The following is a 25,418-nucleotide window of genomic DNA, read 5'->3' as shown; positions in this document are numbered from 1 at the left end:
GGCCAGCCCATGCTGTTACTGCCAGCTGCACTTCCCGTGCCAGCTGACCCTCCAAGCCTGGGGAGGGTCAGCTGGGCACCACCAGGGCACCGCGAGGTGCTGCCTCCCCAGGCACCTTGCAGAGCATGGGGACCGGCGGGCCGAATGGGATGTGACAGCAACCAGGGAGCACTTGGCACATGAGGGACACGCCAGTCTCCCTGGCTGGCCACAGCGCACATCTCCACGGCCCGCTGGGAACTCACGGCAGGCTGGAAGTCCTGGTGAACATGGGTGGCTACGGGGGCTGGATCTGGCCGGCGGTTGATGTAGTAACTGTTCAGGAGCTCTTGCTGATGCTGGGCACCATGATGGAGCAGGGGCTGCTCAGGAAGGCGGTGCTGGTTGGCCACGATGTCGTCCCCTCGCCACGGTCGGGCGGTGGGCGGGGGGCTGTGGTTGCGGAGAGGGTGCAGGGGCCCACGGGGCTGGAAGGGGTGCTGGGACCCTGAAGGGACGGCGCCGCCGTGGGAGTAGTGGACACTGGGTGGCTTGTCATACACCTCGTTGTCCTGGGACAGGAGGGAGAGCCGTGCTCAGGGTTGGGGCTGCCCAGAGCCCTGCGTGGGAGCTGGGCCGTGGCGGCCGGCAAGGACACCCCTGCCTGTGCGCTGTCATTGCCAGCAGGATGGGGGACTCACCAGAGCAGAGCTGGAGATCAGGGTGTGCTCCTCAAGCTGGAAGAACAGGGCATGTTAAAGCAGAGCAGAGCAACCCCTCTCCTCTCGCTTATACCAAGAGGAAGGCAACTCAGCATCCCCCAACCGATGGTGCCAAGGTGCAGCAATTCCAGGTGCCCAGCAGCAGGGGTGCCATTGGGTCCCTCTGATGCTGGGTGACAACTGTAGGGCACGCAAACCCCAACACGGGTGCAGGCTAAGCAGCCATCCCCACCCAACACTCACCAGCACCCTGCGGAAACCGTTGCGCACGCGGACGTAGAGCTCCTGCCGGTCAGCAAGGAAGACGAGCCAGCCCTCGGGCAGCTCGTGAGTGGTGCTCAGCATGGCCTGGTACGTTGGCAGGGTGCGTAGCTGCAGGCACAGGGCAGGTGGGCGCTGAGGGCTCAGCCAGCAAGCCTGGAAGGGGAGGACAGCCGGGGCATGGCCCCTGCGTCCCCCCTGGGCTCTGCACTGAGGGCAAACATGGGGGTGGGCAGGCAGAGGGATGACCCTCCCCTCCTCCCCACAGCCCCAACTCACCCCAGGAGATGTCCCGCTGGTACCTGGTGGTCCAGGGGGTCCTGGTGGGCCGGGAGGGCCAGGAATGCTGATAGCTAGGTGGAAGGGAAGGCTGAAATGAAAATGGTTGCCCCAGCTCGGTGCATGGGACAGGGAGAGGATGAACTAGGGATTGGGGGGCAGGAGGGGAGACGGGGCAACCTCTGGACAGGTACTCACTTTGTCTGTGTGGGCCTGGGAAGGAGGGAGGACCAGGGGGGCCAGGAGGGCCAGGAGGACCCTGTCGCCCTTCATATCCAATGCCAGGGGGTCCCTGTGGTCCTGGAGGCCCCGGTGGACCAACAATACTGTCCCCCTTGGGACCCTAGGGAGAATAAGAGAGCATCCTTGAGGCAAAACACACAGCCTGCCATCCCATCCCCCTGGAGATACCCCCCAGTCTTCCCCACCATCCCACTGCAAGCGCAGCCCTCCCCAGCCTACCCTCCACTGCTTGGAACATGGAGATACCCCCAATTCACCCCGTGCCCCTGGTGTACTCACCGGCAGGCCAGGGTAGCCCTGGGGACCCGGTGGGCCTGGCAGCGCAGAGACGCTGGAGCCATATAGCGCCGTCCCGCCTGGTTCGCCCTTCTCGCCCTTGAGGCCTGCCTCCCCTTTTTCACCCTATGGGACAGCGTGACATGAGCATGAGCCATCTGCGCCTCCAGTGCCCAGTGCACCCCAGCTGGGCTCCGGGCATATCCCCACACCACTCCAGCATGTCGCAGCCAGCCCACGGCAGCCAAGTGCACCAAGTCGCCCACCAAGGGGCTTTGGCCACCTCACTGCCCCCCAGATGCTGCTTGCAGTAGCTCTGGGCAAAGGGGCTTACCCGCAAGTTGGCACTGAATCGGCTCAGGTCGTATGGGAACTGGCCTGTGGAGGGACAAGGAGAGGAGTCACGGTAGCCAGTGCTCGCTGCCACACTGCCATCGCCTCTCACTTGGGCTCCGGGCTGGGGAGCAGACACGATGATGTGCTCTCCTCCCAGCCAGCAAAGCCACGAACAGGGTCAGGACCTGCTGCATGTGCTCTGCCCCATCATGAGGAGGATGCAGAAGGCAGAAAGCCACCGGGATGCCCAGCAAAGGGGCTGTGCTGCCTGGCCAGCCTCTCCCCACAGCACCCGAGAGCACGGCCCTCAGGAGGGCTTGGAGACAGGCCAGTGGGACACGTGTTGATGTGAGCATGAGATGCCTCCCATGCATCTTCACCTCTTCTCAGCCTACAGAGATGGAATTGCTCACCTGGGGGACCCGGAGCACCAACATCTCCTTTTTCTCCCTTTTGTCCTGGAAACTGGTGGAAACCTGTAAGAAATGCAAGCAGTGATGCTGTCTTAGAGCTGCAGTATCCCAGCCAAAGGGGAACGGCTCTTTTTAACAGAGGTAGCAAGAGCCAGGGTTCTGTTGGGGTTCACTCCTTTGCTTGTTTCAGGCAAAGAGCGTGGTTTTGAACAGTACAAGGAGCCCGGTCCCCTGTTACACAAGGTACATGACCCATTTCCCTGGAAAATATTGGGAGTCACCTGCTTAGAAAGCATTTCTGTTGCCTGGGAACACTAGCAAGAATGACAGTGGGGGCAGCAAGATGAGCCCAGACAGAACCTGAGGACTGCTGGTGAGATGGGGACACAGGAGCCAGCCCACACATGGGACACAGAAAAATCTCCCTAGGGTGCCTGCTGTCAAGGTAATTGGGCTTTTGACACAGCACTGAAATGACGGTGCTTTCCACTGCACAGGGGTGCTTTTGCAGATGGGTTGCAAGACTGAACCCCCTCGGTTCAGTCTTTCCCAGAAAGGTCAGGACACGTTTGCAAAAAGCATTGCATCATCCCAGTTTCCACCGGGCTTGCAGGTCTGAAGAGTCCTACAGACGCAGAGCCACTCTGTCCGGGGCCACTTCCAATTCCCACCCTGCCTGAGGGTCCCCAAACTGCTCCATGGGGCTGGGACACAGACATCCCCCCTTACCAGGGAAGGCCGGCAGCGCAGGATGGCTGGTGTCACCGAAGGCCTGCAAATATGCAAGGAAGGCAGTTTTAAAGACGGCTGTCTCTCTGCAGGGGTCTCCTCCTTGAGAGAGCTTGCTCAGACTAGAGCTCACACCCTTCCCCGCCAGTGTGGGATGTGGCAGCCCTCACCAAACTGTCCATGTTCTGCCAAAGGGGCACGAGTGATCGCCAGTAGGACCCACCTAGTCTGGCACCATCTGCTCTTATGCTTCAAATCCTCCAGGACACCCAAAGAGCTTTTGGGCAGATGACACATCATACACCGACCTCTGTGCTCCTCCCCACAGCCCCCAAGTGCTGTCCCATCACTCTTGCATCTCTCCCACTACCTGAGCAGCATGGGGAGCCCGTTGGCACGATGCTGACAACAGCCCCACATCCCGGTCCCGGCAGAAACACTGCCAGTGGCATCCTTCCCCCTCTCTCTCTGTCCTCGGCACCCATGACACCAGGAGCACAGAGCCCATGGGCACCATGTGGTACCCTTGGCCAGGACAGTGGCATTGGGATGAGCCGGTCTCTGGCCTTATGCCCCTGAGAAGAGGTGACTGTGGTGCTACTTACATTGTTGTTGTCGTAGACTGCACTGCCGGGCAGCCCAGGAGGCCCTGGAGGGCCTGGGGGACCTGGGGGACCCTGTGGAAGGAGAAAACCTGTTGGGTTCTGGCAAATGGGACGGCGTGACAGCTCCCAGCAGGGAGGCCAGGGCCATGCCCTGCCCCAGAGGGGACACCCAGCAGTCACTGGGGTGCCCTGGGCGCAGTGGCTGCTCTCTAGGGTTGTAGATGTGACTATTCCTCCCCTGCCGCCTGCCCCCCCTCTCCCCCCTACCAGGAAGGCAATGCAACAGGCAGGATTGAGCGCTGTCTCCCTCTGTAGTCCTGGGGAGATGGGTCTTTCTGCTGCCGCTGGGCACAATTTTGCCCTTCCCTGAAGGGATTCAGGCCCCAAGCAAGCCCCTTGGTCCCCTTTCCTCCCTCCCTCGTGTCCTCACCCATGGGGCCAGCAGCTCTCCGGCTGTAGCACCCACTCACCCGCGGGCCTGGCATGCCGCTGACGTTGGCGGGATCGCCCTTCTCGCCCTTCAGCCCGTTCATGCCTGGACGCCCCTGTGGAGCACAAACAAGCCTCATCCCCATCTCCACACCAGCCCCAGCGCTGGAGGAAGGGTGATGCCACAGCATGGACATGAAGCAAAAGCAGCTGAAACGCCTGCCGGTGCTGAGCATCTCTGTTCATCCCGGGGAAGGCCAGCATCCCACCAGCACCCCACCTCTTGGGATGCGGGGCATGAGGGATGCTCCCCTCCTGGCATGTGGGTAGCTCCAAGCTTGCGCCTCTCTGGTATCACTTCCGAGACCCCCCTCAGAGCCCTGCCCCAAAATGCGTCTGGCATAGTTTCAACATAAAAGGGAGAAGGTTTGGGGGTTAGGCAGGTGAGAGATGGGCAAACGGGAGGGCAGCTCTGGCCGGGACAAAGGAGGAGACCGGGAGCTCGAGGCAGATGTGCCTGACAGGGATGGACAACAAACCATGAGCGGTTCTTACAGGTCTGCCCGGAAAGCCGATTTCTCCCTTCTGTCCAGACCGTCCGTGGGGGCCCTGGAGGGGAAAGAAGATGGGGACACAAGAAGCATCCTGCCCTCCCTGATTTCTCCCTAACTCTGTCCCCCAGGAAAAGCCTTTTCCCTCTGGTGGAACTACAAGGATAACGGAGTCTCTGACTTACAGAAGGACCCACCGGTCCCCGCGGCCCTGGCTCCCCCTGCAGACAGAGAACAGGAAAAGATCATTATCGTCTGGAAAATGAGGCAGCCCTCTTTACAATCAGCAATGACTGGGAGCCCAGTGTTCCTGGTGCAAAAACATGCTGCCATGCACAGCACCAGGCTCAGTGCTCCCCACATTCCTCTTCCGGTGGGGCTTTTGGGCCAGGAAGCCGTGGGCACGGTGCACCCAGGGACATGCCAACCCTTCCCACAAGTGCACCCACCTTTTCTCCTTTCACATTAGCAGCTATGATGGTCCCGTCCGGACTAATGATGACACCAGGCTCTCCCTTCTCACCCTGGGAGAAAGCAGGAAGCAAAAGAGGAATTGGATGGAGAACGTGCTCTCTCTTGGTGCTGCAGGTTTGGCATCACTGCCTGGACCTGGGAGCCAGGAAAGATAGAGGAATGGGACCACAGCCACCCCACAGAGCTGAAGTGGCCAGGAGCAGTTACCTTCAGCCCTGGGGAGCCCTGGAAGCCAGGCGACCCCTGGTCTCCTTTTGGTCCCATGGGGCCCTGCATGGAGAATTGCAGAGTCCCGTGTCAGCCCCACCAGCAAAAGCAGACCCCGACCCCGCATTGGTTGCCTCTCCCCCTTCCATTTCCACTGCTAGCCCTGTGGCTCCCCAGAACCAGATGCATCCTTCCCACCAGCACTGGAGGCCGGGGCTCAGCCACACAGGTCCCAGAGACGTCTCACCCAGCAGCCCAAATCATGCACCAAAACGTACCAGTGCCATACAAAGGCAAAGGCTGGCTCCCTCTTGCAAGAGCATGCAGGAAAATAGAGGGCACCAGATGGGCACTGCAAAGCTAAAAGGCTTCAGCAGCCCCTCTGTAGCAGAATTTTAACTGATGTCAGGCCACAAAATGTGGGACAGTAACCGGGCACTTTAAATGAAAAATGCCTGTACCTCTCTTCCCAGCGAGGAAGGCTAGACAGGCTCATGCCAACCATCAATGCCTCATAACATCTTCAAGCTCACATGAATTTTAGCATTAAGCTTCTTTACATGCTGTTAATTTATTTCTGGCAAGCATTCATCTGCTCTATTCCCCAATAGATGATTTGGCTGGATGCTTTTCAAATAAGTCCTTCGGATACTTTTATTTTCTCTGGTTCCTCGAACTCTCCTAGCTTGTGCCTGGTACCCAAAGCTCCCCTGTGCTACACACCTCACTGCACAGCACCTGGCTCCCTCCTGGCCACCCTTGCAGCCCCCACAAAAGCCAAGCCGCTGACTTACCGGGAAGCCGGCATGGCCCGGTCTGCCCTGCAGGAAGGAGCAAAGACACTCATAAGAATGAACCACGTCTTTTCAAGAAATGGGATGCACTCCAAGCATAGCCAAAGGTGCACATGGGAAGGGGTAAGGTACTTACTTCCGGACCTGGAAAAGCTGCCAAAGACTTCTGGAAAAACAGACAAAATGGGGCTTCAAACCCAATCTGTGCTCTGTCCCCCAGCCTGGAGCACAGGCAGAGCTACTGGAGAGATCCCCCTCAGGGTTTTGCTGATCTTTACTCAGGATGAATGCTGGCTTGCAACCCGCCGACACAATTTTAGCTCCCATCACATGGCAACTGTTGAGTCCCAGCTGACACAAGTTGGCTGTGATCAAAATTTTATTTGGGGGACCCAGCCCTCCCCAGTTCAGAAGCGAGCATGCCGTTTCTTAGCCAGGCCAAGGGAGCTCTGAGGAGGGAGCTATCACTTACATCTTCATTTGAGATGTAGATGACCTGTCCTGGTGGGCCAGGTAAACCAGGGGGGCCAGGCAATCCAACACCATCTTGGCCTCGCTCGCCCTGGAAGATGCAAGAGTTCAGCCCCTGTGTTGTCCACCAACAGTAAGCCCAGGGCTGGCTTCGTCCACATCCCACATCCACTGGAGGGGAAGCATCCCTGCATGTACTGAGCCAGCACTTACCTTCTCGCCAGGGCTGCCTCTGTCACCTTTGGGTCCCTGGAAGAAGAAGCACATGTGGGGGAGCTTCCATAAGGGTTTGGAGCAAGCATAGCTAAACCCAGCATCGTCCAGGTGAAAACTGGCAGGAATGGAGACTGCTTCTGCCTAAAGCCTAGTAAAAGCTTTTCAGGCGATCCCCTGCCTGCCAGGTTCAGGCTGCAGCAGGATGAACCAGTGTGAACCAAAGGGACATGTCCAGACCCCTCAGGGGATGCATTTGGATTGCCTTGGAGGGGGTGGGCAGAGCTTTCAGTAGTGCCTGCCTGCTGAAGGCACAAGGAACTGGCTGTGAGCAAGGCAACATGCTAATGGGGTCAGGACCGCAGACAACACGGACCCCCCCTAGCACACAGAGAGCCAAGCCCCAGAGCAGGGGAAGAGCTGAACATGCAGGGGCATTTCAGCTGCTGAGAGCAGAGCTGGTGGAAATAACCCCACAGTGTGCAAAGAGGCCCTGCCTGGGAGCTAGGAGCGGGGCTTTCAGGAAGCGAGGATGCTGAGAACGTGTGTTGGGATGAGGAGGATGCTCCTACCTGTGGTCCAGGGAAGCCCTCCAGGCCGGGGCGGCCATCCACACCAGGCATGCCTGGGTCCCCCTGTAAAATGCAGAGGGGCAGACTGAGATGCAGTACAGGGCATCCCCAGGAGCCCAGGGTCCATGAGACTGGAGGTCCTGCTCAGTCCTTGGCAGATCCCAGAGGGTTGCACACAGCCTCCCAGTGGTACTGGAGAAACCGATCCTACCTTCAGTCCTGGCAAGCCAGGCTGCCCAGGGCTGCCAGCATCTCCCTGCAAGGGAAAGCAGTGTTAGAGAACAGGGGCATGGATTGCCACAGTGTGCACATCACCTGGCCCCCCAGCGCTGCTCCCCCACGCTCCCTGTGGGCCAACCCTGCCCTCACACCCAAGGGAAGGATATCTCAGGAACGCAGCGGGAGAGGAAATGGCCCTGGGAGCATAAAAACCAGCTTTGGAGGCTGGCTCTGCAATGGCACAGTGCTAGGAAGGCATTTGAATGGCTCCTAACCTTGATTCCCGGCAGTCCTGGCAGCCCCTATGAACGAGAAGGACAACATGGCCGTGAGTGCAGAGTAACTGCCTGAGGTGCCCGGAGCCGAGCACATCCCTCACAAGGACCCCAATCCCACCAGGCTCTTTAGAGCTCCTTACTGCTGCCAGCACACTGAAGCATCCGGGGATGCCACCAGCACGGAGGGGGGGGTCTCCATGCCCACCCACCCACCTGCCCCATGGAGACGTGGTGACACCCTCCTCTCGTCCCCCCCACTTCCTTAAGCCAGGGCAGAGGAGTTACGCCCAGACACCAGTCACCAGGGACTGAGGAGGTAGAAAAAGGCCCTTCATGTGGCTGCGCTGTCCAAGACAGGGGCACAGCACTTGGTTTCTCCTGCTCGTGGTCCCTCCCAGGCACTATGTCAGCTGGGATACCCATGGGTTTGGGACCCTCTAACCTCTGCACTGGCTCTTCTAGGGAGGAGGCGAGGGAAGGGGCAAGAGAGGAGCTACCTGTGGTCCTTCGGGCCCGCGTGGTCCAGTGGAGCCAGCTGCGAATGGCAGCCCTGAGCCCTCCATGTCGCCCTAGGAAAGGAGAACAGGCTTAGCCACATCTGCACCTACTCTTCCCACCTCGCGCCATGACCCTCCCCTCTCAGCCTGCTGCAGATGAAAGGCCACGCTTGGCACTTACAAATCCAGCTTCATACCCCGGCCCTGGTGGTCCAGGAGGGCCTGGGGGACCTGGCTGCCCTCGAGGTCCGACGGGTCCGGGAAGGCCAGCTAACCCCATTTCTCCCGGAGCTCCTGCTGGTCCTGTTTCTCCTTTGCTGCCCTGAAAGGAGGAAAGAACAAAAGGAAATGCATGGGACAAGGTGCCATGACCCATGCTCAGAGCCTGCAGAGACATTCCCGCACCAGGAGTATGCCTAGCCAGAGGGAAAGGGTGCAGAGCAAAGATCCTTCTCAGCGCAAATCAAATGCCCAAGCTATGTCCGGGCCAGACAGAGAAGCAAAGGGGCCCGTGGACCCAAACTACCCCTCAGGGCAAGGTCTGGATGCTCCCCTAGATGGCACTTCTCCAGGGCAAAAGGGCTTTGTGGGAAGGGGTAGGGCACAGCTCCAGCTTCCCACGTGCTGGCACTTCAGACAGTGTCCTGACAGCCCGGGCATTGCCCCTGTCCTGCATGCCCTGGCTGTTCTCACATGGTCCCTGGGTCCCTGCCTATTCCTTCCTTTGCAGTGTGCAAGGTGGCCACCAGAGGCTAGTCTAAAATCAAAAAAGCAGCTTTTTGCAGTTCCTGTGCAAACCTCGCAGAGCAAGCGGACTGTGAGATCTGCCTGCAAAAAAGGCAAGGAGGCAGCAAGAGCCAAGGTTGGACACCCTGCCAGCTGTAATTGCCCCATCCCCAGAAGGGAGGCAGCAGGATGCAGAGCCACTTTGGGTGCTGTCTCGCCTTCTCCCTGAGAGCTCATGGGTGAGCGGCACATCACCATCTGGCTCCATGCAGGCGGCAAGGACACACTGGTAACAGTTAAGCACATGGCAGGCGTGGGCTGTTAAGCCAGGCCAGCAATCAGCATTACAAGGTCAGCTCATCGAGCACTTCGCCTTGATGCGGGGAGCTGAAGACGGGGCTCTGCAAACCCAGAAGCAGAGAGGCGCGACAGCACAGCACCAAGGGGAGGACTCGCATGCACCCCTTCGTTTCACTGCTGGTTTCTAAATCATGTGAACCAGCATAATCGGTCCTCACACCCACCTCCACCCGATCAATCCGCTTGCTGGGGGACGGCAATGCCAGCGAGCTCACGGCATTAAGAAACATTCATTAGCAAGGCTCTTGGCACTAAATGGCTGCGCTCTGCTTGGGCAGCGACACAGGAGCTGTAAGGGTGCAGACATGCTAGCTGTGCAAGATGCAGGACCCTTGGGTGGCACGGGGGACACGGTCGCCCTCAAGAGAGGGGAGGGCAAGCATGCATGTCTCAGCCATGCCACCTGCACGGGGGCAGCAAGCCTTTACCTCGACCCTCGCCTCTCCCAGAGGCCGGGATGTGGAGCGGAAAGAAAGAAGCTCTAACAGGTAGGAAGGGAGAGGAGGCAGTTTGCTCTGGTTAGACAGGAGAAGAGGGAGTGGAGACAGAGAGAAGAGTGACGCGCAGAAGACGGACCGTTTCCAAGCAGGCTACAGGCACCCACCAGGTCACCCGTGGGCCACGTTTTCACACAGAACAACGTCACCATGGCCATCCCCGTTACAACCATCCCTCTGCAGGCAATTCGCTCTGCCCCACACGCCCTCCTCCCAACCCGAAGAGCTCCTCAGCTCCTGTGTGCCCCAGGAGCAAGCAGGCACCTCTTCCTCATTGAATTTGGCACCCCTTTAAACCAAAAAGAATGGGCAAAAGTGGCCAAGGATGGTCCGTGGCTGTTTTAAGGAGGCAAAATACTTGCTCTACGCACAAGTGTTTTCAGTTTTCATCCACCAGCCATGGATTCCTACTGCTAGCGTGACCCAAGCAGGTACTTGAAAGCATGCCCTGCTCCACTAGGTCTCTTTTCTCTCCTTCTGTGCCCCAAAAGCCCCGCAGGGAGTCCTCTTTTGGGGATTATACCACAATGCTCGGCTTTCCCAGCTGCTTTCCAATTGGGTAGCGCCCTAGGCAAAGCAAAACGAACGCTGCGGGAGGAGCATGGCTAGAGGAGCCCTGGTAGCCACACTCAGAGAGGGTTCAAAGTGTCATGGCCCTGCAGCCTCTTTCCAGGCAGCAGAGGTGCCTTTTGCAGGGCTGGGCGGCGCGTGCAAAAGCCGAGCCCTTTCTGGGAGTGAGGGGAAGCCACAGCGCTGCTCTGCTCCAAGAGAAACCCAAATGCAAGCGGACCCGTCTCCGTCCTGATGCTTCCAGAGCAGCGTCCCTGCCTCTAAGAAAAAAGGGCTGTGTTGCAAATGGGAAGCCCCCCACAAGCCCTGGGTACTATACCTTGGGTCCAGGTGCTCCAGGGAGGCCGAGGTCCCCCACGTCACCCTGGGGAGGAGGAGGAGAAGGGAAAAGAAGGCATGAAGAGGCTGCCCTGCTCCAGGAACAGCTCAGCTCAGCCCAGTGCCTGGAGACGTGCCGGGGTGACAGAGCAGTAGGTGGCTGGGGTGCCAGCCACCCCATGGGGTGAGCGGAGACGTGCTGCTGGCAGCTCAGGGATAGGGGACACTCACCCGCTCTCCTTTGGGCCCCGGCTGCCCAGCCATCCCGTCTTTCCCAGGAGGACCTGGAGGACCCTGGAAGAGGGACCGGCTTCAGTGTGGCGAAAAGTTATGGCGCCGTTTCTCCTTAACCCCATGCTGCCCGTGGGCACAGGGCCCCTGGTTGCTCTGGGGAAGCGTTACAGCCCCACTGCCGCGGGGTGGCCCTAGGGATGGGTCCCCTTGGCTGCCCAGCACACCTACCGCTGGCCCCGGGGGCCCAGGGCTCCCGTCTCGGCCTGGCAGCCCCGGCGGTCCTGGCAGGTCTGTGAGGTTCATGCCGAATCGCCCCGGCTCCCCCGGCAAGCCGGGCACGCCTGGAGGCCCCGGGGGCCCAGGCGGCCCGCGCGGGCCCTGCAAAACAAGAAGGTGTTGATGGCCGAGGGCGTCCCTGGCTTCTTGCCGGTGGGACGGGGGTCCCGCGCCCCGGGACTGCCCCGTGATGAGCCACAGCGTGGCCGCGAGCACAGGCACTCACCCGCAGGCTGTCCAGGTCACTGCCGAACCCAGAGCCCTCCATGTCGATGAACGTCTGGGAAGGAAGCCCAAGGGGGAAACGTCGGGGCCGGGCCGGGGATCCGGGCAGCACGGAGATGCCACCCCACGCCACTGCCCGCCAGGGCCACTGCCGGCGGCGTCCAGCTCCTCCCGCCTCCCGTTTCCCCACGCCACGCTCCCCAAGCCACCGCTGTCCCCCCACCTACCAGCTTGTCACGTTGGAAGGAGGGGCCCGGCGGTCCGGGGGGGCCCGGCGGTCCGGGGGGGCCCCTGGGGCCCGTGCCGGGATCGCCCTGGCACAGAGGAGAGAGCGGGGAGTTGGCGACCGCCGGCCCGGCTGCCGGGTCTGGCGAGACACCGGGGTGGTGGTGGGGGCACGCTGCCGTCCGTGCCAGCACTCACCTTCTCGCCCTTCAGCCCGGGCTCCCCTGGCGTCCCGGGGAACCCCTGGGGCCCCGTGTCACCCTGCAAAGGGAAGCGCAGAGGCAGGCGTCAGCCGGGGGGGGGGGGGCAATCGCCACCCCCAGCCCCGCCGGGCTCCCGCCCGCCCTGTGCACTTACAGGTTTGCCGTCTTCACCGGGATCGCCCTAGGGACAGCAGAGAGGAGGGAAAATTAACACACGGGGATGCAGCAGGAGAGGAGGAGGAGGAGGAGGAGGAGAGGAGGAAAGGAGGAGGAGGAGGGCAGCCCCCCCGCCCCTCCATCGCCCCGCCGCCCCGGACGGGGATCCGCGTTGCGGCATGGCAGCTTTACTCACAGGCTCGCCGTCTCTGCCGGGGGCTCCGTCTTTCCCAGGCGGCCCTGGTGGGCCGGCAGGCCCCGGCGGCCCAGTGACCTGCTCCGCAACGGAGCCATCGGGGCGCTGCACGACAGTCCCAGGGGGGCCGGGGTCGCCCGGTTCGCCTTTCTGGCCCTTGGAGCCGGGGTAGCCAAATCCTGCGCTGCCCTGGAGACGGAAGGGGAAGGCGTCCTCCTGCGCCCGGCTGCATGGCGGCACGGCCCCCGTGCGCCCCACGTTTGGCGGGTGGCCCCGAATGACCCCCCCACCCCCCAGTGCTCACCTTGATGCCCACGTCACCTTTTTCTCCCTGCAGGACAGAGAGGGTGATGGACAGATGTCAAATGGAGACGCGTCACCGGGACGCTTGAGCCCCCGGGGCTGCCGGGAGAGGCAGCCGCGCCGGGCACAGCCGAGCACCCTGGAGCCACACGCCCCCTCTCTCACCAACCTTTTCACCTTTGGCGCTGCCTGTCCCCAAGACGCCGCCAGTCCCCAAGTCCCCTTTGGGGCCGCGTTCACCCTTCTCCCCCCTTTCCTCTTTGGGGCCAGTGCCTGCCGGAAGGGAGAAGGGACGCTGTCACGCACGGGGAAGATGGGGCTGTGCCAGGTGGCCCTGCAGCGGGGGACACCCATCCTTTCATCGTCACCGCCGCCGCCAGGGTCCTCCCAGGACCGGCCGGCACAGCAGGGGAAAACTACCCGGACGGGGCCTGCGTTACCTCCCGCGGACACCAGCAGCGTCTCCTCCACTCCGGCGCGCTCTGCCTGCGTCGGGGAGCCCGCGCTGATCCTCGGCACGCTGCCCTCGGCCACAGGGGGAGAAGTGACGGGGACGGCATCTGCCAGACCCGGGACGCCCTGCACCGGCAACAGGGGGGAAGCGGGAGAGCGCGTGAGAGCAGAGCTGCCAGCCCAAGAGACACGGGACGGATCCCAGCCCGCGGCAGCAGAGGTGCAGAGCATAGGTATGGCCCCGCTTCAGGGACTGACGGCCTTGGAGGGGCCTTGGACGATGACAGATCTCCAAGATAACTATCCTAACCTGGCACAAAATGTGCCAGTAACAAAAAGCACCCACAGCCTTCTCCTAAGAGTTAACTGCTCTAGCCGTTCGACTCTGCACTTGGCCTCGGGCTGAATTGGCCCACCTTCACCTTCAAGACTGCAGCCCAGCGGGTGCTCAGCTGAAAAGAGTCTGTTGGGAAGATTTTACAGCCAGCGCTTCCTCTCCCTGGATTTCTCTGCACCCTTCTCAAAACGCAGGCACGAGGACCCGATAGGGAGCTCTAGGACCGCAGCTCTGGGGCTAGGGAGGGAACACAGCCCTCATCTTCCCAAAAATCTTTGTCCCTAGACCCACGTCAGCGAAAGTCACAGTTAGAGGTGACAGGGACTGCCTAGCCAGGGGCACAGCAGACTGCAAAGGGTGCAAGCTGCCCTGAACTGCACGCAGAGCTCAGGCAACTCAAGGTGCAAATCTGCCCCGATGCACCCATCGCGAATCACCTCTGGGCTAGCCACTTCCCTACGTGGACAGCGACAACTCTGCTGCTGCCTGGCCGTGACGGCAGGCGTGAGCAACCAGCGGGGTCAGCCCCAGGACCGTGACACCGGCAAGATGCAGCCCAGGACTCAAGCAAACGCACCCAGGCAAAGACTGCCAAGCTGGGAGGGTGGCGTGCAAACAGCGGACAGTCTCCTGAAAGCCGTGGCGCGGCCACCCCATGAGCCTGTCCCTCTGTGGGACACAGCGTCCCTTGCAAATCCCCCCCCCCGCCCCGCCCCGAGCCGCAGTTCCAAACCATGACGGCCCAGCTTGCTCTCTCATCCTCAAACACCATTGCCTTGGCAGCCGGACACTGTTTAGATTGGGATCTGCGCTCCTGATGTGCAAGCACCACATTTCCAGGCCCTAATGCACTGCTGGGAAAAGGGAGGCTTAGCAATTCCCTCCGTACACCCGGGAGCAGGAGGCAATCCAGATTCGGCAACCGAAATGGGAACATGCCCACGGGATACCAGATGATCTGGCGACAAATCACCTCCCTGCAAAGGTCTAACAGAGCCATCCACTTGCAACATCGCTGGCAAAGGAGAGCTTTACCCATGGGGTAAACTCACTGCCTGCCATGTGTGGGCAGGCCTGGCGGGGTGTCCCCAGTAGCTGCACATCTGAAGGGGTTGAGGACCCAGCTGGATGCACCAACCAACGTCCCACAGCTAAAGGCAACGTCCTCAGGTACCAACTCACCCTGTCTTTTCCCAAGGGATGGTGTCCATCCTCTGCTCCGCTGCCAAAATCGCCGGATACCTACGTTTGTCCAGGAAGAAACAGAAAGGGTCAGCGCACCACACATCCAGCCAGTGCCACAGAGTCGGGGTCAACCAGTGGGACGTCAGGTCCTCTCCTCCCACAGAGGAAACTCAGCTCCCAGCAACATTTAGAAGGTGGATTAGATTGTCATTCAACACAGGAATGAGAAAATCACCTCCCATGACCCGGAGTGCACACTGACCAGGGCTGGCAACCGCCCGGTGCTCACCTCTTCAGCGTCATCCTCCTCTTCCTCACACTGGTGCTCGGCTGCCCGGGGATCCCCTTTCAGCTTCAAGTCGGCAATCACCCCCTGGGACAAAGCACACCCAGGAGGGTCACGGATACAGCCCCTCAACAGATGCGGGCCACAACTCCGCTGTTTCCGGCCACTCTGCAGCGTGACCTGTGCCGTGTCCCCCAAAGCCAACATTGCCCTCCTGGCTCTATTACCACATCCCTGCGGGCTGCACATAAGAAAATGGACTTGGATTAAGCAGCCAGCTCCTAACGTGGGTTTCCCCCCCTCCCAATTTAAGAAGCCAGCTTGCAATCCAGCATAGCATGCAATGCAGGTACAGAGGGAATGGATGAAACCCTCTCACACCCAGATCCAGCCTGCCACATGCCTTGCATTGCATAACCACTTGACTGTCCAAAGGTTTGTTCACCTGGCTCGGAAAACACTTCCCCTCCAAGCAAGGACCCATCTCCTGCTCAGCCCTCGCCAGCCAGCTCCCCAGGTCCAGCTATGGGGCTGGTGGCAGAGCTTGACTCTCCAGTGTGGAGCGCAATCCATGAGAAAAATTCCTCTGCCTCCTCCAAAACCGGGCAGGCCGAGCAGAGGTCACAGCCAGGATCAAGACAGCCAGACAGAAACATTTTTGCAGGAAATTTTTGGACATGGTCCTCATTTCTCCTTCTCCAGGGCACAGGGAAAAACACTTCCTCGCTACCTCACTGCTCCAAAGAAAGGGCTGCTGGCCAGCCCCGCGGTCCAGTGCAGCCCTGATTTTGTATTTCTTAGGCTAATCCACACTTCCTTACCATTTATTTTGGGTTTTACAGTCCAACCACTCATTTATACAATGCAGATTCTTTATACAAAGCAATTCAAATTCTTTCGTAAAAAAGCTGCTTCTGGAAAATCACTCTGCCCCATAGCCGAGCTATCGAAGCCGATGTGGAGAGGAGTGTCCCCTCTTGGCATGCCTCAGGCAGTTCCCAACAACAGCCAAACCTGGCACCAGCAAAGTAGCAGCAACGCCACTCCTGCCCTTCCTAAGGGCTTCAGGTCCAGCAAGGTCTTCACCTCATGCTGAAAGCAAAGTGCACTATAAGCGCCTCTTCCCTCTGGGAAGAAACCCCTGATGGACCATGTGATGCTTGCTGCTACCCCTGGCCCGCAGAATGGCAGCAGGGCAGGCTTGGCAATGGCGAGCCGCGACAGCCTCCATGTCTCTGCTCTGAGGATCACGAGCGATCCGCCGAGCGATCTGCAAGGCTGCTTACCCATGACAGAGGTGCAAAGGCTGTCCCGCCAGGGGAATGACTCACATCCCCGTGGCAGCCGGACAGTGTTCCCAGGCAGCGGAGACAAAGCCTCTCCCGAAATGCAAGAACCCCAAGAGCTTTTCTGTGTGCAACCAAAATTTCATCTCTAATTCCCCCTCTGCCCTCAAGGAGAACTCAGCTAAACCATCTTGACTATAGAGGGAACATTTAACAGCTCTCCAGGAGCAAAGGACATCCGGGAACATGAGAGGTGAGCAGAAACAAGGGACTGTCGATGAACCCTGGAGCACTTGAGTCAGCTCGATGAGCAGGGTAGGGGGATAAGAGGACTATGTTCAAGTACCAGACTGAACCCAACGGTTTCCATGAAGTATGAGAGTTATCCTGGGCATCATGGGGCAAGGCTGCAACCCTCATCCCACCTCAGGTCCTCCCCATTGCTTAGGGACGAACACAGCACGCTGCCCCTCACCTTCCCAGGGCTTCTCCCGGGCCAGGCTGCAGAGTTGGGATATGGCCTGGCCATCTGATCGCCACAGGGAGGTGCAGAGCAAACCACCCTGCCGGGGACCGCCCGGCCCACAATGGAGATTGTGCTCGCAAATGAGCTTGCAGAAGAAAGATATCTGCCCGTGGAACGTCCTTCTTGTGCTCTCTCTCTCTGGATGAGACACCTAAAATAATATTTGGACTCGCTTGAAAGCACAGCACACCACGTCCGGGAAAGAGATCTGTGCTCGGGAAACACGATTTAATTAAGAAAACAAAAGCGAGAGGCTGTTACGAGCCCAGCAATGCTGGCTGCAAGCAGCAAGGCCTGACTAACACTCTCGCAGCAGCTTCAGGCAATAACCACGTGGCTCTGCCTTGCCTTTCAAGCACCCAGTATCACACTCCTATTTGCATCTGCTCAGCGAACAAACAGCCCCATGGACATGTTTCTGCAACCGCGCTTCCTGAAAACAGTCTGCCCCCAAGGAAGTTGCCTGGCATCCCATTGCTTTGTAGCAGGATCAGGCAGGCTTGCTCTTCTGACAGCATTGGGGCAAGGCTTTTCAGAAAGCATGCTCAGCCAGAACGGCCCCTTTCACCAAAAACACTACTTTGGAAAGTCTTCTGGGATGTAAATCCCTACTGGAATGCAGTTAGGGCTACAGAACTAGCCCACAAGCAAGCGCTCCCCGGGTGGGTTTTGAGCCTCCTCCAGCTACCCGACCCTGGTGACCAGCTCTAATCAAATCCTCTCCTTTCTGCCAAGCACCAGTATCAAACCTAGCTGCCTCTCAGCCCATGCTTTGATAAACGCAACACTTAAGGTTTGCTTTTCCGGTCCCAGGGTTCACAGGAAGCTTCAGAAATAACCCAGTTCCAGCCCTGAACCGAAACATCCCCTTGAGGGATAGTTATAAGGACCCAGCAGCCCGGATAAAGGGGGCAGCCAACATTCTTGGTACCATCGGTCTTATCTTGCATTCAGCTGCAATCGAATCCTCCTGCCGGACCATGGCTGAGACCCAATTAACAGTAACCTCCTTTTTATCTGCCATCACAACGGCCTCTGCATTGCCTGCAGACTTCACCCTTCCAGGTTTTATCCCATTGCCTTCACCACTGATAAAACCACTAAGGCATCTCCAGAGGAAGAACAGATCCCAGGGAGACCCTGCCAGAAGCGGTCAAACTGCCCATTAGCAGCTCTATTTGTGATTTGTCCGGGGGCCAGGTTTTAATCAGCTCTACACCCTGTTAGTTCCAGATAATGTAAGTTTGTGTTGGTTTGTAATGGAACAAATGCTGGGAGTGGGTATTTTGTGTGCTCGCTTGCTCACAACCTTCCTCCCAGACCCACCATGTGTTAGAAATGCATGGGTGTTTGCCCTTTGCTCTGGGCTATTTCTCTGCATTTGCCTTCCAAACCAGGCAGATGTTGTACCAAACCCCTTCCAATATGGGAGCAAAGCATTTCTCTGTGTCAATGGCCTGACCTGGCAGGTTAAAGAGTGAAAGATTGCTCTCCAGACCCTTCAGAAGCCAGTGCCACACTGAGACAGTAATCCTGGTCCCCAGCCCATCAATGATTAACCCTTTCCTGAGGAAACTTTCTGCAGCCGCCCTCCCTGACCTCCCTGGTTTAACTGAGTCAGAACTGCAACGGTTCTGGTCGTTGGTCAAGACAATGTTTAAGCTAAGAAATGCACTTTGCAAAGCCCAGCAACCATGGGAAATGCATAGCTCCCCACAACAGAGTTTCTCTCACTGGGCAAAATATATTCAACCCAAGAAAAAGTCATAGAGGAGTCTTGAATTTTACTCTCCTTAAGCATTGTAGGGGGATTTCCATGTTGGTTCAAGTGTGGTGCATTTTCCACACACTTTCCATAAATCTTATCTAAAACATAACTCATTCTTAAATCACGGATTCAGCTATCACCTTCTCTGCCTGCTCTCAAAAGTCTTCCTGCAGATACCATCCAAAGTCGGCCAGCAAAGATATGCCCCAGCCCAAACATTTTTTCCAGCTAAGAGACATATTTTACCAGCCAAATCAACAGGCATCAAAGGAGATGGGTATTTTTAGCAAAGTGGAGATTCAAACAGACTCTTTGTGCTATCCCCCATGTTTGCTCTACCAGTGGCTGGAGAAGGTACAGGCAATGGAGACTGCAGCCATGCAACCCCAACCCCTCCTGCCAGCCTGCCTTGCAATCTTTGCCTTGGAAAGACCCAAGAAAATAAAGTTTATTGCATCATAAACCATCATGCCCTCCCCAGGCTTCCTTGGGAATGAACACAAGAGATTGAACATTCACTGGTTTATCCTCTGGGTACAGAGGCTTAGTTAAATCAGCACAGCCTGGTGTCACATCCCTCCAGTCTCAAACAGGTTTTCCCTCAGATATGCTGATTTGGGGCGATATGAAGCCTTACCTGGTATTTATCCGGGTCAGCTCCTCCAGCCTGAGCAACGAAGAGCCCAGAACCATCTTCCAGCTCCATGTCATCTGGGGAGCGCTCGAAGCGGACCCGCTCGTGCTCCTCGCAGTCCAGGTAGAGGACAACTTCATCCTCCTCCACACTGATGGCAAAGCGTGTCCACCGGTTCAGCAGGGTGGGCACGGTGAAGGTGGCCGCTGCATAGGAGCTCTGGGAGTCTGGCTCTGTGTAGTAGAAGATGATCTGCTGCTTACCTGCCCGCAGGTCCGAGAGCTTGACGCCCACATAGATGATGCTCTGCGAGGAGTCCGTGATAGCAAAGAGCACACCAGCCCGGGGGGTGGTGGGCTGGATGTGGAACAGGAGAGAAAAGTCCCGGTAAAAGGGGCTGGGCAGGTGGTACCGGGCCACCTGGCCTGTGTTGGCACTGGGTCCAAAGACATAGCCTGGGTTGTTGTCGGGGCCGTAAATTTTGAGGATCTCCTCTGGTGGGGGGTCTCCGATCAGCTCCAGGAGGCTGACCTCAGTGCTCAAATTCTCTGCAAGAGAAGAGAAAGAGAATGGTCACAACCAGCTTGGTGGTGCCACACACCCTCACCCGGCCATCCCTCAGCAGGTCTCCTCTCTCCCAGTGTCCTCAGTATTTCAGCTTGCCAGCTCACCCACTGGACAAGGGCTGCAGACCAGTTACAGGAGTTTCTGGACCAGAGAGCATCACCTCTGGGGGGACAACTCAAGGCCTTCTTCTGCCCACACCAGGCAACATGCTCCCCTAATGCCGCCTCCTTATGGGACCTGCTTTTGCAGCTCCACAGAGATGCGAGAGAGAAGGGAACTGCCAGACCCAAGATCAGAGATGTGATGCCATGATGAACTCTGTTTTACGTATCAGCTGCTGAACCCAAAAACTCCATCTGGCCAAAGGAAACATTTCATTCAACTAATCATTTCATTTTCACACTCTTTCAAGCCTTTCAAACCAATTAAATAACAGCTTTTCTTTTCTTTTTTTCTTTTTTATCTTTTTTTTTCTTGTCACTGAGGTGACACCAATGCTCATCATCCCTAAAGAAACATTTTGATATTTTCCCCCTGCAGCTAAATCCATTCCCGACTTCAGCCCCATTCCCTGGACAGCTTTGACCCTGCGCTCTCCAGATGATGCTTTTCAGTAATTTCCTCTGCTCTACCTCCCCAGGGCTCATCGGCTCAGCTGAGCCACACCACCGGCTGGCTTCCAAAGCTAGTTGATGACAGGCAGGGATTTTCCCCAAGGAGCAAGGGGAATTTTTACATGTGGGAATGGGAGGAGGAGAGCAGACTCAGGTCTCCCGAGGGCTGTAGCCAAATTGCAGCCCTTCCTGGGCCTGCTGGACAATCCTGCCTCTGCATAGACTGGTGTCATGGCTCCTTGCCAGCCTCTGCCTGCATCAGTTCGGAAGTGACACAAGCAGCACATACGTCCAGTCAGGCTGGGAGTGAACCTGGGGAACATGATGCCTCGGGAGAGCCTGTGCATCATAATGGAAGAGAACAGCAGTGGGATGATCCCGGGGGATAGGGGAGGGAATTGGCATCTTCCCATGCTCCCACAAATATGCTGCATGGCCTGTTGCTGTATTTTTTGGCAGGTTCAAGCCCATAACATGAGTTTCCTGGAGTTCCAGCATGGCTCATTCATGAGGATGCTATTAAAAACAGTGGAGGCTAAGTTCCTAATCAGCCAGGGGCTACAAACAAACCTGAGGCAGGTCAAACAGCAGGACTTGCTTCTCCCTTCACCCTCTCCCAGCACTGCCCAGCCGTTGGCAAGGAAGATGCCCTTGCACCAGCATCCCCCCAGTCACCGGTCGCCCCCAGTCTTGGGGGCTTCTTTACACAAGCAGCTAGTAAACAGACTTTGCGGAGATTTGGGGGTTGGATGGAAAATGCAAATTCCTCTTGCAAGGAGGCTAGAAAGCCCTGCTGTAGCCCTCCCTTGGTCCCGCTGTGTTGGACAGCTCTTCCCCGACCATGAATGTGGTGCCAGGCCAGCAGGAGGGTGACAGTACAGTGCGGACAGCCTGTTAGCCACCCAGCTGCAGGCATTGGGGTCCCCGAGCCAGGTGTGCAGTGCTGCAGACTCCCCAAGGGAGCCGTGCTCCCTGAGCATCTCCTGTTACAGAATTTGTGCGTGCCCATATGGGCCTGTGGAGCAAGAGAACATGCATGGCCCCAGCTCTCGTCCAGCCCAGAGGCATCCAGGCACTAGGAGGCAACTAGAGCACTAGGAGGCAACCGGGCCCCCTGCTCCTGCCTGCAGAGCTGCGAGGAAGTGTGTTGCACATGTGCCTATGCCTGCTCCTGGGGTCACAGTGACCCTCATGTGAGCCTGTCCCTGTGGCAGGCTCCGGACTGTGCAGCTGCGGAAGAGCTTGCAGGTCACCCTTGCTGGGAATAAATCACAGCCTTCCCACTAGCAAGCCTCCCATTGCACTGCCTGGGAAAGCATCTCAGATTGACATTCCCCATCTCTGCCTAGTCAGCTTCCCAGATGATCTCAATTTTAAGATCAGCTCCTTTTCTTACTCTTTTTCTCAAGGCACTTTGGGGAGTTCTGGTCAGAACGGTCTCTCCTACCAGGCGCAGCTGAACATCTGGCCATGCAAGTCAGCCCTCTGTATGTAAACTCCTGTTGTTTTGGCAGCACGCACATCCTCATCGCCCACACAACGGGTGCTGGATTCCTCCTTTCTTATGTCAACCTCTCGGGCTGGTGCCAACTGGGTTGTTCTACTCTGGTGTTTTTTAACTCCAGATTTCCCAGGAGCAAGGAAACCCATCAACTCTTCCTGCATGTATGCTGCCCTGCGATCAGCATAGTCCCCATCTCAGGCTTACAGCTAGTTTTCTTCCCAAGGTCATTGCCTCTTCTGGAAAGGAGCAGTCCAACTGGGCGTATATGAACCCAGAAACTGGAGAGAGGTCAAGACCTGGACTAATGCAGCCTCACCAGTTGGGAAGTTTGGTGTGGATTTCAGCCCCCCCATCCCAAGCTGGGAACATGAGAAGCCTCTGGGAAGAGCTGAGAAAATTCAATGCCCCCCCACATCTTCCCTGCTCTTTAGCATGAAAAGTGAGGGGGCTTTCAGAGCAGATGCGTGCTGAACCCAGTGAGAACCAGTCATGCAGTGGTACAGGAGGCCAGGAACCTACACACTGCTCCGGATCCAAGCATTTTCCTCTAGAGTTCTTAAATTTTAAGAAGAAATTAGCCCAACCCTGCCCAACCCAGAAGGGAAACATGTCTTTGGGGATGGTGGGAGGAGACAAAAACCTTGGTGCCTCTTCCAAAGCCTGGAGGTACCTGCACAGCTGGCTGGTGCCCACCCAGCACACGCAGAGCATCCCCACCCTTCCACGGCTGCTGAGCCACCAAGGCCGGGGCTCGCCCCATGACGAAGTGGGAGGGACGCTAGAAACACTGTGGATTAGGGATTAGTGGTGGTGGGGGGAGGGTCTCCTTTCCAGAAAATAAAAGGTTCAGTTCCTCCAATCCTCTCCTCCTGAACTCACTGTTTTGAAACCGTTCCGTATCCACCCTGCTACCTCAAATCTCCCACAGGTTATCAATGATTTACTCCAAAATTGGTACCCCAAAATTGAGCACCCAGGTGTGAGGAAACCTCCTTCCTCATCTTGCATCCAGCCCCTCCCTCTCGTACATCCTGCAATGAGATTGGGCTTCCCTAGGGGAGCATCCCCATCCTGCTCCATGGGGAAGGACCCCAGTGCTTCCCTGCAGCCCCTATCCCTTAAACACAGCACGCACAGAGACACCACGCAAGCTGCCGCTGCTAAGAAACCCCCTGCTCCCACCGAGCTCTTCACTGTCCCAATGACACAAGCCACCCCTGTGGCACGCAGAAGGGAACACCAGCCAAGCTAGCCCTATGAGAGGCTGCGGGGATGCCAGGATGAAGTTTATCTTGGGTTGGAGGAAGCCAAATTCAGAACAGCTTTAAGCTAAGAGGAAATCAGAGCTTCCTCCCAGGGGTCTGTGCAGGCTCGGATGGGTGTAAGAGCAATCGCTGCGACTTCTGCATCCGGACAACCTATCCTCTGCCTTTGAGGCTCAGTGGGGAAGGCTGAAAGAGGCTTTTGTTAGCAATGCAATTTTCAATCATGTTTTCCTTAGTGTTTTAACTGGCTCAGGGATCTCCCTGCCTCTCCAAATGTACCACTTGTTCCCTGGCTTGGAGTTGGACCTGGGTGACAATACAAGGAGGCTTCTCAAAGAAAATGGGGTTGCATCTTTCCCATGCACAACATGCAAACAAATCTACAGCCAGAGATGCAAAGCTGGATGGAGCCTGGGGAGCAGGCAATAATGGGACACCCCTTCAAATGGACGCCCCCTTACAAACAGAAACGCTCCTAACAAGTACCAGATCCCAGAGGCATAATGATCCCAACCCAATTTGCTGAAAAGCTGCACTAACAGGAGATTTCTGCGTGCAGCAGAGCCAAAACTTGCCTCCTGCACACATTCAGAGAGCAGTCAGCTGTCCTGCTGCATGACCCCTAGCCAGCTCGAGTACGGTGGGAGAGAAACACATGGGTCTGCGAGCTGCTGCTTCGCAAGGGCCCAAGATCCCTCAAATCAAAACTCTGTGCTCTTTCCAGCAAAAGAGATAAGGAGAACAACCAACCTCAGCAAGCAGCACTGGGAAGGTCAGTGGAGGACCACTGTCCCTATCACATGCACGAGACCACAGCTCAGAGCTGCCCTGGGCTCCGTATTGAGTGTCCTGTTGCCCCATATAACTTGGCTTTCCCCCACACACAGCTGCCAAGGACCAGGATATCCCTGCTCAAATGCCTGGCCCCATCCCCCTTGCCTGCCCCCCACAGCCCCCTTGGGTGCCCTACCACCCCCACTGCAAAGCGAGGGGTGCCAGAGCCTGCGGGAAAGGGCTCCACAGAGCGGAGCTGTTCCCTGAGCCATGCAGGGACACCTCTGGGTCCCGTCCCATGGGGGGAAAGGATGCTATGTCGCGGCAACAGCCTCATGCCGGCCAGACGCCTCTGAGCAGCCCGCTGCTGAGCACGCTGGGGCTGCGCCAGCACACCAGGACGCACGCCTGGGTGCGCCTGCCGCTGGAGGGTGGGGATGGGCCCTCTGCCAGTGAGAAATCCTCATCCAGGCCTGAACGCGAGATTTTCCAGCACTGTTGACTACAATACGATATTGTACTCTCGCCTCTAGCAGCTGGAAGTGTTACAAGAACAAATACCAGCAAGAAATGAGATACGGCGCAGCTATTTTGCCCGTGAGCTGGTGCCATTATCCGAGGGCTGACTTGCTGCAAGTTCCTGACTTGCTGAAACTCCCAGCTGTGCATGGGAGAAAACCCACCCCCAGCCCCTTTTTAAACCAGAGCCCTTCAGGCCATAGCACCCCTTTATTGCCTTTTCTGAACGGCTCCCGGAGCCTCACGGAAAGCAACACAGCCCAAATATCCCACTCACATCAGTCGCCCTTGTCCCCATGGCAAACCACCAGCACCTGCCCCAGACCACAAGAAACACCTCCAGGGTTCTCCAGCCTGGACCTTGTCGCAGCCACCACAAACCTAAGGGGTTGCTGGATGCTGCAGTGCTTTTTGGTGGAGCTAGCATGGCCTTTTCCAGTGGTGTCTCAATGTGGGAAGGAGCTGGGCTGTGGCAGTGGGGTGACTGCAGAGCTGGCACCCAAGAGAAGGCAAAGCCCTTTAGCAGTAGGGATATCTGCAGGACATGCAGCAGCTGCTTCACTGCAGGAATGTCTCTAGCCAAGATGCCTGGATCAGGTGTCAGGATAAGGCACCCTGTGCCACATCCCTCGGCCTTTGGCTAAAGCACATCACTTATTTCCCTAGAGGAACCTGGGAATTGAGCACTCACCTCAGTCTTCAGCAAACCCTCCCCAGTGATGGTTCCCGGCTCTGAGCTGCCAGCCCTTGGAAGGCACCGGCCCAAGACAGATCTCCCCTTGCATGCTGGACATGGAGAGTGCAGAACCTTCACCAGGCCCCAGAGATGCTCTGACCTGCTGTCCTGCTGCTCCACATCCTTC

General features: G+C 57.7%; 1 protein-coding gene across 1 annotated transcript in view; it reads right to left on the bottom strand.

Annotated features, from left to right (window-relative positions):
• COL18A1 (collagen type XVIII alpha 1 chain) overlaps positions 1-25,418 on the bottom strand; it is a 70,817-nt gene that overhangs the window by 2,665 nt on the left and 42,734 nt on the right. Inside the window, exons 3-40 of the mRNA XM_067298671.1 lie at positions 19,316-19,860; positions 15,102-15,185; positions 14,810-14,869; positions 13,278-13,416; positions 13,007-13,110; positions 12,839-12,865; positions 12,535-12,723; positions 12,337-12,363; positions 12,178-12,240; positions 11,982-12,068; positions 11,756-11,809; positions 11,482-11,631; positions 11,251-11,313; positions 11,021-11,065; positions 8,730-8,870; positions 8,549-8,620; positions 8,049-8,075; positions 7,766-7,810; positions 7,555-7,617; positions 6,983-7,018; positions 6,771-6,860; positions 6,435-6,464; positions 6,299-6,325; positions 5,505-5,567; positions 5,273-5,347; positions 5,009-5,044; positions 4,828-4,881; positions 4,314-4,388; positions 3,844-3,915; positions 3,239-3,281; positions 2,510-2,572; positions 2,095-2,138; positions 1,764-1,886; positions 1,440-1,584; positions 1,242-1,315; positions 945-1,073; positions 681-716; positions 246-551 (exon numbers count right to left, since the gene is read on the bottom strand). Of these exons, the coding sequence (XP_067154772.1) occupies positions 246-551; positions 681-716; positions 945-1,073; positions 1,242-1,315; positions 1,440-1,584; positions 1,764-1,886; positions 2,095-2,138; positions 2,510-2,572; positions 3,239-3,281; positions 3,844-3,915; positions 4,314-4,388; positions 4,828-4,881; positions 5,009-5,044; positions 5,273-5,347; positions 5,505-5,567; positions 6,299-6,325; positions 6,435-6,464; positions 6,771-6,860; positions 6,983-7,018; positions 7,555-7,617; positions 7,766-7,810; positions 8,049-8,075; positions 8,549-8,620; positions 8,730-8,870; positions 11,021-11,065; positions 11,251-11,313; positions 11,482-11,631; positions 11,756-11,809; positions 11,982-12,068; positions 12,178-12,240; positions 12,337-12,363; positions 12,535-12,723; positions 12,839-12,865; positions 13,007-13,110; positions 13,278-13,416; positions 14,810-14,869; positions 15,102-15,185; positions 19,316-19,860 (3,506 nt within the window). The remainder of the gene's footprint in view (positions 1-245; positions 552-680; positions 717-944; positions 1,074-1,241; positions 1,316-1,439; positions 1,585-1,763; positions 1,887-2,094; positions 2,139-2,509; positions 2,573-3,238; positions 3,282-3,843; positions 3,916-4,313; positions 4,389-4,827; positions 4,882-5,008; positions 5,045-5,272; positions 5,348-5,504; positions 5,568-6,298; positions 6,326-6,434; positions 6,465-6,770; positions 6,861-6,982; positions 7,019-7,554; positions 7,618-7,765; positions 7,811-8,048; positions 8,076-8,548; positions 8,621-8,729; positions 8,871-11,020; positions 11,066-11,250; positions 11,314-11,481; positions 11,632-11,755; positions 11,810-11,981; positions 12,069-12,177; positions 12,241-12,336; positions 12,364-12,534; positions 12,724-12,838; positions 12,866-13,006; positions 13,111-13,277; positions 13,417-14,809; positions 14,870-15,101; positions 15,186-19,315; positions 19,861-25,418) is intronic.

The sequence above is a fragment of the Apteryx mantelli genome, chromosome 6 (genome assembly GCF_036417845.1).
Source record: "Apteryx mantelli isolate bAptMan1 chromosome 6, bAptMan1.hap1, whole genome shotgun sequence".
NCBI lineage: Eukaryota > Metazoa > Chordata > Aves > Apterygiformes > Apterygidae > Apteryx > Apteryx mantelli.
Note: the sequence above shows the minus strand (reverse complement) of the source record. Positions and strands in the feature narration are given on the sequence as shown.